Source organism: Zalophus californianus, chromosome 13 (assembly GCF_009762305.2).
Source record: "Zalophus californianus isolate mZalCal1 chromosome 13, mZalCal1.pri.v2, whole genome shotgun sequence".
Classification (NCBI taxonomy): Eukaryota; Metazoa; Chordata; class Mammalia; order Carnivora; family Otariidae; genus Zalophus; species Zalophus californianus.
Genome location: NC_045607.1, coordinates 63,328,466 through 63,342,624, shown reverse-complemented (window position 1 = coordinate 63,342,624; position 14,159 = coordinate 63,328,466). Strand labels below are relative to the sequence as shown.

The 14,159-nt window shown below is 36.0% G+C and overlaps 1 protein-coding gene across 2 annotated transcripts in view; it reads right to left on the bottom strand.

Moving 5' to 3' along the window:
- KIAA2026 (KIAA2026 ortholog) overlaps positions 1-14,159 on the bottom strand; it is a 150,231-nt gene that overhangs the window by 52,395 nt on the left and 83,677 nt on the right. For both annotated transcript variants that reach the window (XM_027616489.2, XM_027616488.2), the window contains one exon: positions 6,054-7,459. In XM_027616489.2, coding sequence (XP_027472290.1) covers positions 6,054-7,459 — 1,406 coding nt within the window. The remainder of the gene's footprint in view (positions 1-6,053; positions 7,460-14,159) is intronic.

Here is a 14,159-nt window from a genome sequence, read left to right as displayed (position 1 = left end):
GGAATGTGAAGTCACAGAAATGGAGTCTAAATTTGACTTTTTATTTACTATGTGTGCATGTCTTGAGCAAATATTTACATTCTTTACAAGTTTCAGTAGTGTTTTATCTCTAAGTAAGCCATTTGACCTTAACAAAACAACCAATTTTCCTTCTATTCTTGCCTATAAGCAAATTTCTCATCATACTAGTAATTTTTTTAACACTGTCATATAATTCAGTAACAGCTATTTTTTTTCCTTTACTTAAATACTAAGTCAGTTGTCAAAATTTGCTAGTTAGTGCAACAACTCTCTCAAAACATTATTTTTTCTGTCAATGGGCTAGAAAAGTCATATAAGCATTCCTTATCTGGATTTAGAAATTTCCTCTTCCTAAACTTACCTTCAACCCCTTCATCTAAACCCTGCCGGTTTCTTTTTATATCTCTTTAATGGTGTTGTAACTACCCTGTAAGATCCTTTCTCCTAATCCTGCCACTTATTAGCTGTGTGACCTTGGGCAAGTTAATAAACCTCTCTGTGCCTCAGTTTTTTAAATCTATAAAATCCATATATTGGGGAACAATATCATTTACTGGAGTTTTTATGGAAATTAAATGAGAAAATATGTATGAAGACTTAGAACAGTGCCTGGCATACACTTAGCATTATGAGTATTAGCTTCTGGAGGGGAAAGAGTACAAAGCATTAAAATTAAAGGACAAGGTGTTCTATCAATCCTTTTACTCTCTTGTATCTTGGCATCTTGAGTTGGTCCTCTAAAAATTTTCCCCATAAAGACACCCATGGTTAGGTTCTATAATCTTATCAAAAAAAACTAAATTCTTTTACAGTAATGGGCCAGAATGTGATCAAATATCATAGATTACACTGCTTAGTTATTCCCTATAAAGGAGCTTATTGCTTTTTATACATTATGTCTTACTTTAAGCTGATTTCCTTGCACTGGGTGCCTGGTTCAATTATTTAAAATAGCACCACCCGCCCAGAAAGAGATCACCCAAAACTGGCATATTCTCATCATTCAAACATTTCTAAAACCTCAACTTTGCAACTTTTTCCTTAAGTTTTTCTGTGTTTTTTCCAGTGACACCAGCTTAATTATACCCCCATACTTTTGCTCACATTAGTAACCATTTTTCATCTATTCAATCCCATTATTCTTCAAAGTCCTTTATCCTCTGTGAAACCTTCTGAGACTACTATAGCACATACTGATTTACCCTCCATTTGACCTTTTATGTTCTAACTATATACTTAACAATTATTAAAACAAATTATTTACCACTTTTGAGCCTTATTCACTTATGAAAGAATGACACCACCTGCCTTATTTATTTTAATCAGTCTAAAGGAGCTACCACAAAACGATTTCATTAAAAATAATGACCATGTGAGGAGGGGGAAAAACCCTCCAAACCAAATTGGTTGAAATGAATAACTTAAAACACCATAAGCTTTTTCTAACAATTAATGTATCTTTAATCATTTTTGCCTATTTTTTCAGGTTTTATAAAAAGTCCTCTACCTTTTAAAATCTACTTTATTTCAGCCAACTCTACCTCCTCTACACAATCTATAACAAAATATTATTGAAAACAACCAAAATGACCAATAGTTGGTTAAATAACTACAAAATACACATAACAGAATCCCATGCAGTCTTTTAAAATGATACTGCAGATATCTATCACACAAAGATGTTTATGGTATATTGTTATGTGGAAAAAAATAGATTGTAAAATGGTATTAGTCCAATCCTATTCAAAAATATAAATGTTTTAGAAAGACATAAAAGACACATATTAAGGGGTTAATCTGAGTCATATCTGAGTAACCATATTATGTGTGTTCATTTACTTATTCAATAGATTCCTAAACAATGTGTTGGTCACTATGCTAACTTCTGTCCTCAAGAATGTTATGAAATAGGGGTGCCTGGGTGGCTCAGGCATTAAGCGTCTGCCTTTGGCTCAGGACATGATCCCAAGGTCCTCGGATAGAGCCCCGCATTGGGCTCCCTGCTCAGCAGGAAGCCTGCTTCTCCCTCTCTCACTCCCCCTGCTTGTGTTCCCTCCCTCACTGTCTCTCTCTCTGTCTCTCTGTCAAATAAATAATCTTAAAAAAAAGAATGTTATTAGAGAGACAATCATCCAAATAATCTAGAAATAAATGCAACCATTATAAATAAATTATTTTATTAAAAAGAAGTATCTGCTATAAGCAGGCACAACAGGGAATATTCCAATGTTTTTCTATTCTATAATGTTTCTAAGAGTAGGAAACAGGCTTAAATAACTCTGGAAAACAGTATGGAGTTTCCTCAAAGTTGAAAATAGAGCTACCATATGATCCAGCAATTGCACTAGTGGGCATTTACCCCAAAGATACAAATGTAAGGATCCGAAGGGGTACGTGCACCCTGATGTTTCTAGCAGCAATGTCCACAATAGCCAAACTATGGAAAGAGCCAAGATGTCCACTGACAGATGAATGGATAAAGAAGATGTGGTATATATATATATACAATGGAATATTATGCAGCCATCAAAATGAATGAGATCTTGCCATTTACAATGATGTGGATGGAACTGGAGGATATCATGCTGAGCGGAATAAATCAATCAATCAGAGAAAGACATGTACCATATGATCTCACTGATATGAGGAATTCTTAATCTCAGGAAACAAACTGAGGGTTGCTGGAGTGGTGGGGGTGTGGGAGGCATGGGGTGGCTGGGTGATAGACACTGGGGAAGGTATATGCTATGGTGAACAGTGTGAATTGTGTAAGACTGTTGAATCACAGACCTGTACCTCTGAAATAAATAATACATTATATGTTAAAAAAAAGAAGATAATAGGAAGGGAAAAATGAAGGGGGGCAAATAGGAGGGGGAGACAAATCATGAGAGACTATGGACTCTGAGAAACAAACTGAGGGTTCTAGAGGGGAGGGGGGGATGGGTTAGCCTGGTGATGGGTATTAAAGAGGGCACGTATTGAAAGGAGCACTGGGTGTTATACGCAAACAATGAATCACAGAACACTACATCAAAAACTAATGATGTAATGTATGGTGATTAACATGCCATAACAAAAAAAAATTAAAAATAAATAAAATCTTTTAAAAATGTAAATTAAAAAACACAGGCTTAAGTAACTAAATAAAAATGAATTAAAAAATTAAGAACCAGAAAGAAAACTCTGAAAAAAGGTAAAAATGCTTTAAAGTTGCAAAACTGCCTCATAGTGCTCTAAAATTATCAAATCATTCTCAATTTGTCTTTGTACATTCTACTAAAAATTATCTCCCAGCTACTAAATTCAGAGATTCCACCAAAAATTAAATAGTAATCAACATAAGATGGATATTAACCACAGGTAGAATTTAGTTCATTCTAAGTGAAGGTTCGTGGATGGCATACCTTATTCCAAAGATTATTCTACAAGAATGTTATTACTTGAAGAAAAGCTGTGTGTTCAAATAAACTTGAAAAATACTAGGTTAAACAAAACTAAACAGTTCCTTTTCCCAGAGTCCTTAAAACACAGGTCCAGAATAACTTATCCACAATTTTGAAGTCTAAAAGGTTCTCAAAACTAAAGTTTTAAAAATAATTTATATGGTAGCAAAACCTCACATGAACTGTTCTGAGGTTCTTCATAGTCTTCATCTCATTTAATCTGACCATTCACACATTTTTCTGTAGAAATTATGTGTTTACACATAATTTGTGTTGGCTACCCCAACTCAACAGGGAATGTTACTTACTAAACATATACATCATAATATCCTCCTATAATCTGATGATTTCTGAATTCCAAACATATCTGATACAAGAGTGTTTTAAAATGCATTGTGGACTTATACTAATGCACAATGTGAATCTATCAGAAGAGCATTTCCACATTTTCCAAAGTTGTCACCATGGAGCTCACTTTTAAAAAAGAGTAGAAAGAGGAAATTGGATTAGGGTTTGCCCAAAACTGACTGTAAAAAGCCACAATGTCTTATAACTAATAACGGAGCCCAGGGCAAAGCCTCAGAAAGACAAGTGTACTGAAAATAATGTAAAACAAATGGCTTTTTGTTGTTATAACATTTTATGTAACACTGTTGTAACAGAAAGGAGTTTAGTATCTGATAAACGAAGAGAATGGGCTTACCCAGTACTAAGAAGGGAGAAACAAATTGTGTTTGCCAGATTCAAGAATTTTTGTTACTAAAGACTAACTTTCTAAAATCTGCTCTGAAGATAAAATTAGAAAGTATATAGGCAAGAGCATTATTTTCTTTTATTTCATGCCTGTAAGCTTTCTGTACCCACCTAATTACAGGGTACACAGGTACCTGCTGAATTTGCTTCTGAGTTTTTTTCATTCACTCATCTAAAACTGGACATGAAACTCCCACAGATTTTCTCTCTGATCTACAAAATTCTGATCTTCCATTTAAAAAAAATGTAGCAACACTTTAATTGCTTACAATAGAAATTCCTTTTAATCCAATGCTTAGTTAATATTTTTACTCTGCTATTGGTATAGTCTGTATAGGAGCTACATCAGTATCTCCCCCTGTTAAGTCATAATTACCTTTGACACATGAATAGTAGGTCATGAATAAACACTTAATAAAAGGTTTCAGGTGATATTAATAGAACAGTACTGCACACTTTAGAACTGGAAAAATAATTCCAATTTAAAACTATTACTTAATATTTTAGAGGCTAACAATTCAAAGAGAACTTGCCAAATCAAACTAAATTTATATAGCCTAATGGGTTATTATAAAAGTTAAAAGGCTCATTTCTGAAAGTTACTTTAAAAAACTGTAGTTTTTCATCACCTGGGTCAATGTAGACCACTTTGTAATTTTCAGTTTAACAAATTATGCCTGTTCTTAATCGTAAATTCTATGCCTCCTTATCAATGATACATTATATACATTTTAAAATATATTTAATTGCATTTATTTAAATAACTATGGTATAACAGTGACTATATCAGCTAAACAAAATTCACTCCCTCATTTGACAACTCATCAAATTATTGTCAAATTTTAACTATCTTTTTTACTGAGGAAAGACATAAAAAACTGAAATCCACAAATAATCACAATAAACCACAACTCATTTTAGTAAACAATTCAAGTTTTTCCCAACCAGGCAACTTTTATAACTTTTTAATAAATGGAGTTCATCATTTGCTTTTATCTCACCTATCTTCTTGACAAACAAGACATAAACTGATTAAAAGGCAAACAACAGGAAAAGCAAAAACACCTGAATAATGAAAGAACAACCAACCACTGAAGACTTTATTTATAGGATTTTTTGTTATTGTTTAATTAAAGACTTGTTAACAAAACACGTATTTAAATTTGATGTAAGACAAATGAACAAATCCTCTTACAAAAATATGCTTAATGTCCTATTAGTTGATGTAATTTTTTTCCTTGTAATTCACAACATTTTTACTGGATATGAAAATATATACTGAAAACAGAGTGCTAAAAAATATATGATGTGGGAAAAAAACTGAAACCCAGAAAGATAATCTGACTTGCCTTGGTTTAAGTTGCTATGCACTTTATATAGTACTGGGAATGATATCTCCTGATATCAGTGCTTTTTCCATTACACTGTACTGCTCTTAGCCTGGGGAAAAAAAACACTTCTCATAAATGATAGGAACCATTACTTATGGAGAAATTGGTCCAGAGAAATGTAAAAACATAATGTCCAAAGATTTTGCAACTGAAAATTAAATTAAAATATACTGCACCAGTATTTTTTGTTAGTATACAAAACCTCTTCTGCTCTGGGTTTTAATCATGTGGATGAATATAAAACTTGACCCCTTAAACACACATACACACACACACACACACACACACACACACACACACACACACACACACACACACTCTCTCTCTCTCTCTCTCTCTCTCTCTCTCTCTTTCCATTCTGTCAGAGCCTTCCATGATGCCTAACTGCAAATACAAATGAAGTGTGCTTAAATGTAATCCTCACCCATTTGTGTTAGCTTACCAGATTTGTGCTTCTTGTGTTTTGCTTTCTTTTTGATGATCAATAACTTATTCTGGATCTCAGGTTTGTAAGATTTGAATGCCAGAGAATGAAGACTTTCACGCTTTCTCTGTAAGTTTTCATTTAAAACATCTTTCAATTTCTTTTTTTTCTTTTTCTTCTTTTTTGCCCTCATTTTAGTTAGTTTGATTTTCTTGTGACTCTGCTCTAATAGAATGTCCCTTACAACTTTGTGGCAGTTAATTTCTGGATGATCACTGTGACTTCCATTTACATGTATTTGGCAGGATTTTAGAGCATTTTCTTTTAATGGACTGGGTTCAGGCTTTACTCTGGAAGCTTCACCATATTTTTCTTGATTTTCTATAAACCTTATTTCACCTGGACTAAGAGGCTCTCCAAAGCCAGTAACTTCCCCTGGACTGCCTGGTTCCTCTAAATTTTCTTTATAACAATCAGTTTTTTTAATTTCACAGGGCCTGCGAATTCTAATTTCATAGCTGGATTTCACATCCATTTCAACAGAGATGTCATGATTATCCAGGTTCATTTTAGCAGAACCCCAAGTTGCATCAAAATTAAGTTCCTGCTCTTTCTTGAAGCCAGAGGGCAGGCCTCTACTACACCTATGTTCTCCATTACTTGTACTAACATAGTGACACTTCAATTTCTCCAGTTTAATCCGAGGTACTCTTTGTATTTTAATGGGTGGAACTGGAAATTCTGGGGCCTGAAAAGGTCTCTGTTTATAAATCCGTACATCTGCACCACAGAACTGTGGAAAATGCACATAAGCATTCTCTAAATAATCATAACCAAGGATAACTTCCCTGCATTCATGAATAGGCTGTCCAAGTACAGCATCTTGAACTTCTTTTTGTGTTTCATACACAAAGTCACAGAGACCCTTAAGTAACCACACTTTTTGGTAAAAAGGCAGTTCATGAAAAGGTTTTTCTTCCAATGGATTAACTTCTCCAAGAACTTTAAAAAACTGAGGACATAACCCAAGCTTTTCAGCACAGTTATCAGGATTTTCAGTCTGCCCTACAGCAGTATACCACTGCTGTACTTTCTGTCTCAGTGCTGCTTCCCAGGTCCTATAAGGCAAAGTAGGTCTTCGATGTAAGGTAGGTCTGCGATGAGGAGGACTTAACAGAGAAGTCATTATTTTAGAAAGAAAAGCATTACACTGAGGCATCAGAAGACAACGTTCCAATTCATAAAAGACTATTTCTGGCAAATTTAGAATTTGCTGGGCTAAACAAAGAAAATGCCCAATAGCTGGAATTTCCCACATGGTCTCCATACATGCTGGAGCTGCTTGAGCCAGTAGTTTTCTTTCCCATTCTTCTATTTCCTTTTGACTAGCTTCTTCTGCTTCTTTTCTTTCCTGCTCTCGAAGCCTAAAGAAAATTTAACAAATTATACTATTATTAAACCATAAAATACCGTAAAATACCAAGTTTTTGGTGTCATATTAACCTTTAGTTAACAAGGCAATTGGCTGTTCTAGTTTTCAGCATCAGTACAAAATGTCCCATTAGATGTACCATTATATTTCTTCAGATGATGAAATACACATATAACTTGACCCTGGGTTTTATCACTGACATTACTGCCACCCAAAGCAAAATTCAACTTATGATTGTATCAACTTCAAAGTAAATGAAAAAAATTTTTAAGCATATTTACTAAACAAAAGCACAGTTTACTTTCTAAAAGTAATGTGATGTCATATAAGAGCTATAAAGATATTTACATCCTTTGACTCCATAATTCCACTCTTAGAAAGTATACTAAGATTGTGTTTGTCAGTGTTAACTTTTAACCATATAAGAAAATCAAAATTATAAAGAAGTTGTATTATTAAAAATAGAACTACCCTACAACCCAGCAAATGCACTACTAGGTATTTATCCAAAGGATACAAACATAGTGACTTGAAGGGGCACCCCAATGTTTATAGCAGCAATGTCCACAACAGCCAAACTATGGAAAGAGCCTAGATGCCGATCAACAGATGAATGGTAAAGAAGATGTGAGACAGATAGATAGATGATAGATAGAGACTGATAGATGATGAACTATTACTCAGATATCAAAAAGAATGAAATCTTGCCATTTGCAATGACGTAGATGGAATTAGAGGGTATTATGCTAAGCAAAATAAGTCAGAGAAAGAAAAATGCCATATGATTTTACTCATGTTTGGAATTTAAGAAACAAAATACATGAACATAGGGGAAGGGAAGGAAAAATAAAATAAGATAAAAACAGAGAGGGAAGCAAACCATAAGTTAAGGGAGACTTAACTATAGGGAACAAACAGGGTTGCTGGAAGGGAAGGGGGTGGGAGGATGGGGTAATTGGATGATGGGCATTAAGGAGGGCACTTGAAGTAATGAGAATTGGGTGCTGTATGCAACTGATGAATCAGTAAATTCTACTTTGAAACTAATAATACAACATATGTTAATTAAATTGAATACAAATAAAACTTTTTTAAAAAATTGTAATAAAAACAAAAATGCATAAAGGATGTGAATTGACATTTCTCCAAAGAAGATATAAAAATGAACAATAAGCACATGAAAATAATGTTCAACATTATTATCCATTAGAGAAATGTAAATCAAAGCCACTAGAAGACAGCTATTCATACCCACTAAGATAAGAAGTATTCGTAAGGGGGGGGCGGAGCTGGATGGCAGAGGTGTAGGAGACCTGGATTTCGTCTGGTCCCAGGAATTCAGCTGGATAGGGATCAAACCATTCTGAACACCTACGAACTCAACAGGAGATCAAAGAAAAGAATAGCAACAACTCTCTGAAGAGAAAAGCGACCACTTTCTGGAAGTAAGTGGTGCAGAAAAGTAAATCCAAGGCAATATTTGGGAGGATAGACGGCAGGGGAAGGGGTCTCTGTCCAGTGCTTCTAGCAAGTAATAGAGCCGCGGAGCACAAAATCAAAACTTTTAGAAGTCGGCTCCACTGAGGGACGACACTCCAGTGGCTAAGTGGGGGGTGGAACCCTCACGTGACTGTGGTCTGAGAACCCTTGGGGTCACAGAAAGACCAGGGCTACCTGAGTGTGGCAGAGCTCCCAGGTATTGGAGCAGGCAAGCCAGCGCAGAGACAGAGCCAAGGAGTGGGCTCTCAGCTCAGGGTAGCCATAAACCCTAATCCACAGCACACTCGGGCCCTTGCTGTTCCAGCAGGGACCCAACAAGGGGCAGATCCAGACTCCCCCTCCTCCCCCAGGAGGAGCGGCACAGGAGCGCACCGCAGGGATCTGCTGGGTTTGGAGAATCCACATGGGGTCAGGTGACAGAGATAGAAACGCTCGGTCACAGGCCGGGTGAGAATGGAGCGCAGCCAGAAACCGAGGAGAAGGGAGTGACTGACTGCTTTTCTCTGGGGGAGCACTGAGGAGTGGGGCCCCAAGTTCTTGGCTCCTCTGGGGTGGAGTTTGGGAGGCCACCATTTTCACTCTTGTCCTCCAAAGCCAAATGAAAACTTGCAGGGAACAAAAGCTCCCAAGAGCAAACCTAAGCAGATTACTTAGCCGGGACCACAAGGGCAGGGCAATTCCACCTCCAGCAAAGACATCTGAGAACCACGGCAATAGGCCCCTCCCCCAGAAGATCAGCAAGAACTGCCAGCCAAGACCAAGTTTACCAATCAAGGAGAACGGCAGAACTCCAGAGATAGGGGAATAGTGCACATAGAATTCATGGCTTTTCTACCATGATTCTTTACTCCTTCAAAGTTAATTTTTTTAAATTTTTTTTTAATTTTTCTTTTTCCCTTTTTAAACCAACATCTTATCAATCCCTTTTTAAAAAACCATTTTTATGTATATTTTTTGAGTCATATTCTACCCCTTCACAGTAGTAACCCTTATTTTTGGCATATATATATAAGTTGATCTCTCTTTAAAATTTTGAGATACAGTTTCTTCTAACAGATCAAAATATACCCTAAATCTCTAGAGTATGGCTTTGTTCTAGTCTCCTGCCTGATCACATTCTCTCCCCCCCCTTTTTTTTTAATTCTCTTCTTTCTTTTTTCAAGCAACTTATCAATTCCCTTTATAAAATCTTTTATAATTTCATCTTTACAGTCATATTCCATCCCTCAACGTATTAACCCTTATTTTTGTACCTATATGTTTTTCTTTCTTTAAAATTTTGGGAGGTACTTTATTCTAACAGACCAAAATACACCCAAAATCTATTGTGTGGCACTGATCTATGCACCAGCCTGATCATATTTGATCATATTCTTTTTTTTGTTTTGTTTTGTTCTGTTCTGGTTTGTTTTTGTCTTTTTCTTTGTGTTTTTTTCTTTCTTTCACTTTCTTTTCTCCCGGTTTTAGGTCTTTTCTGATTTGTTTAGAGTATATTTTCTGGGGACATTGGTACCCCATTAACATTTTGTTCTCTCATTCATCTATTCTCCTCTGGAAAAAATGACAAGACGGAAAAAATCACCTCAGAAAAAGAACAAGAGGCAGTACCGACTGCCAGGGACGTACTCAATATGGACATTAGTACGATGTCGGAACTAGAGCTCAGCATGATGATTTTAAAGATACTAGCTGGGCTTGAAAAAAAATGGAAGTTATTAGAGAAACCCTTTCTGCAGAAATGAAAGAACTAAAATCGAACCAAGTCGATATCAAAAAGGCTATTAATGAGGTACAATCAAAAGTGGAGGCTATAACTACTAGGATAAATGAGGCAAAGAGAGAATTAGTGATATAAAAGAGCAAATGATGGAAAATAAAGAAGCTGAGAAAAAGACAGATAAACTATTAGATCACGAAGGCAGAATTAGAGAGATAAGTGATACCATAAGACGAAACAAGATTAGAATAATTGGGATCCCAGAAGAAGAAGAAAGAGAGAGAGGGGCAGAAAGTATATTGGAGCAAAATATAGCAGAGAACTTCCCTAATGTGGGGAATGAAACAGGCAACAAAATCTAGGAGGCACAGAGAACCCCCCTCAAAATCAATAAAAATAAGTCAACACCCTTATATCTAATAGTAAAGTTATGAGTCTTGGAGACAAAGAGAAAATCCTGAAAGCAGCTTGGTACAAGAGATCTGTAACCTAAAATGGTAGAAACATTAGATTGGCAACAGACCTATCCACAGAGAACTGGCAGGCCAGAAAGGACTGGCATGATATATTCAGAGCACTAAATGAAAAAAATATGCAGCCAAGAATACGATATCCAGCTAGGTTGTCACTGAAAATAGAAGGAAAGACAAAACCTTCCAGGACAATCAAAAACTAAAGGAATTTGCAAACACGAAACCAGCCCTACAAGAAATATTGAAAGGGGTCCTCTAAGAAAAGAGCGAGCCTAAAGCAACATAGACCAGAAAGGAACACAGACAATATACAGCAACAGTCACCTTACAGGCAATACAATGGCACTAAATTTATATCTTTCAATGGTTACTCTGGTGGTAACGGGTTACATGCCTCAATCAAAAGACACAGACTATTAGATTGGATAAAAGGACAAGATCCATCGATATGCTGTCTGCAAGAGACTCATTTTAGACCCAAAGACACCCCCACATTGAAAGTGAAGGAGTGGAAAACCATTTACCATGCTAATGGACACCAAAAGAAAGCTGGGGTGGCAATCCTTACATCAGACAAATTAGATTTTAAACCAAAGACTGTAATAAGAGATGAGGAAGGACACTGTATCCTACTTAAGGGGTCTATCCAACAAGAAAGAAGATCTAACAATTGTAAATATCTATGCCCCTAACATGGGAGCAGCCAATTATATAAGGCAATTAATAACAAAAGCAAAGAAACACATCGAGAACAATACAATAATAGTGGGGGACTTTAACACCCCCCTGACTGAAATGGACAGATCATCTAAGCAAAAGATCAACAAGGAAATAAAGACTTTAAGTGACACAATGGACCAAATGGACTTCACAGACATATTCAGAACATTCCATCCCAAAGCTAAAGAATACACATTATTCTCTAGTGCCCATGGAACATTCTCCAGAATAGATCACATCCTAGGTCACAAATCAGGTCTCAACCGGTACCAAAAAACTGGGATTATTCCCTGCATATTTTCAGACCACAGTGCTTTGAAACTAGAACTCAATCACAAGAGGAAAGTTGGAAAGAACTCAAATACATGGAGGCTAAGGAGCATCCTACTAAAGAATGAATGATCAACCAGGAAATTAAAGAAGAATTAAAAAAAATTCATGGAAACCAATGAAAATGAAAACACAACTGTTCAAAATCTTTGGGATACAGCAAAGGCAGTCCTAAGAGGAAAGTATATAGCAAACAAGCCTTTCTCAAGAAACAAGAAAGGTCTCAAACACACAACCTAATCCTACACCTAAAGGAGCTAGAGAAAAAACAGCAAATAAAGCTGAAACCCAGCAGAAAAAGAAAAATAATAAAGATCAGGGCAGAAATCAATGAAATAGAAACCAAAACAACAGTAGAACAGATCAACGAAACAAGGAGCTGGTTCTTTGAAAGAATTAACAAGATTGATAAACCCCTGGCCAGACTCATCAAAAAGAAAAGAGAAATGACCCAAATCAACAAAAACATGAATGAAAGAGGAGAGATCACACCCAACCCCAAAGAAAGACAATTATAAGAACATATCATGAGCCATACTATGCCAGCAAATTAGATAACCGGGAAGAAATGGATGCATTCCTAGAGATGTATCAACTATCAAAACTGAACCAGGAAGAAATAGAAAACCTGAACAGATCTGTTATCACTAAGGAAATTGAAGCAGTAATAAAAAATCTCCCAAAAAACAAAATCTCAAGGCTAGATGGCTTTCCAGGGGAATTCTACCAAACATTTAAAGATGAATTAATACCTATTCTTCTGAAAATGTTCCAAAAAATAAAATGGAAGGAAAACTTCCAAACTCGTTTGATGAGGCCACCATTCCCTTGCTCCCCAAACCAAAGACCCCACCAAAAAGGAGAATTACAGACCAATATCCTTGATGAACATGGATGCAAAAATTCTCATCAAAATACTAGCCAATAGGATCCAACGGTATATTAAAAGGATTATTCACCACGACCAAGTGGGATTTATCCCTGGGCTGCAAGGCTGGTTCAACATCCAAATCAATGTGATAGAATACATTAAGAAAAAAAAAAAGAACAAGAACCATATGATCCTCTCAATCGATGCAGAAAGTTTTTGACAAAGTACAGCATCCTTTCTTGATCAAAACTCTTCAGAGTATAGGGATAGAGGGTACATACCTCAATATCATAAAAGCCATCTATGAAAAACCTCCAGCGAATATCATTCTCAATGGGGAAAAACTGAGAGCTTTCCCACTAAGGTCAGGAACAAGGCAGGGATGTCTACTATCACCACTGCTATTCAACACAGTATTAGAAGTCCTAGCCACCGCAATCAAACAACAAAAAGAAATAAAAGGCATCTAAATTGGCAAAGAAGAAGTCAAATTCTCACTGTTTGCAGATAATATGATACTTTATGTGGAAAACCCAAAAGACTCCATCCCAAAACTGCTAGAACTCATACAGGAATTCAGTAAAGTGGAAGGATATAAAATTAATGCACAGAAATCAGTGGCATTCCGACAACAAAACAGAAGAAAGAGAAATTAAGGAGTCGATCCCATTTACAATTGCACCGAAAACCATAAGATACCTAGGAAAAAATCTAACCGAAGAGGCAAAGAATCTGTACTCATAAACTATAAAATAGTCATGAAAGAAAGTGAGAAAGACACAAAGAAATGGAAAAACAATCCAAGCTCATGATTTGGAAGAACAAATATTGTGAAGATGTCAATGCTACCGAGAGCAATCTACACATTCAATGCATTCCCCATCAAAATACCATCCACTCTTCTCAAAGAAATGGAACAAATAATCCTAAAATTTGTATGGAACCAGAAACGACCTCGAATAGCCAGAGGAATGTTGAAAAAGAAAAGCAAAGCTGGCGGCATCACAATTCCGGACTTCCAGCTCTATTACAAAGCTGTCATCATCAAGACAGTACGGTACTGGCACAAAAACAGACACAT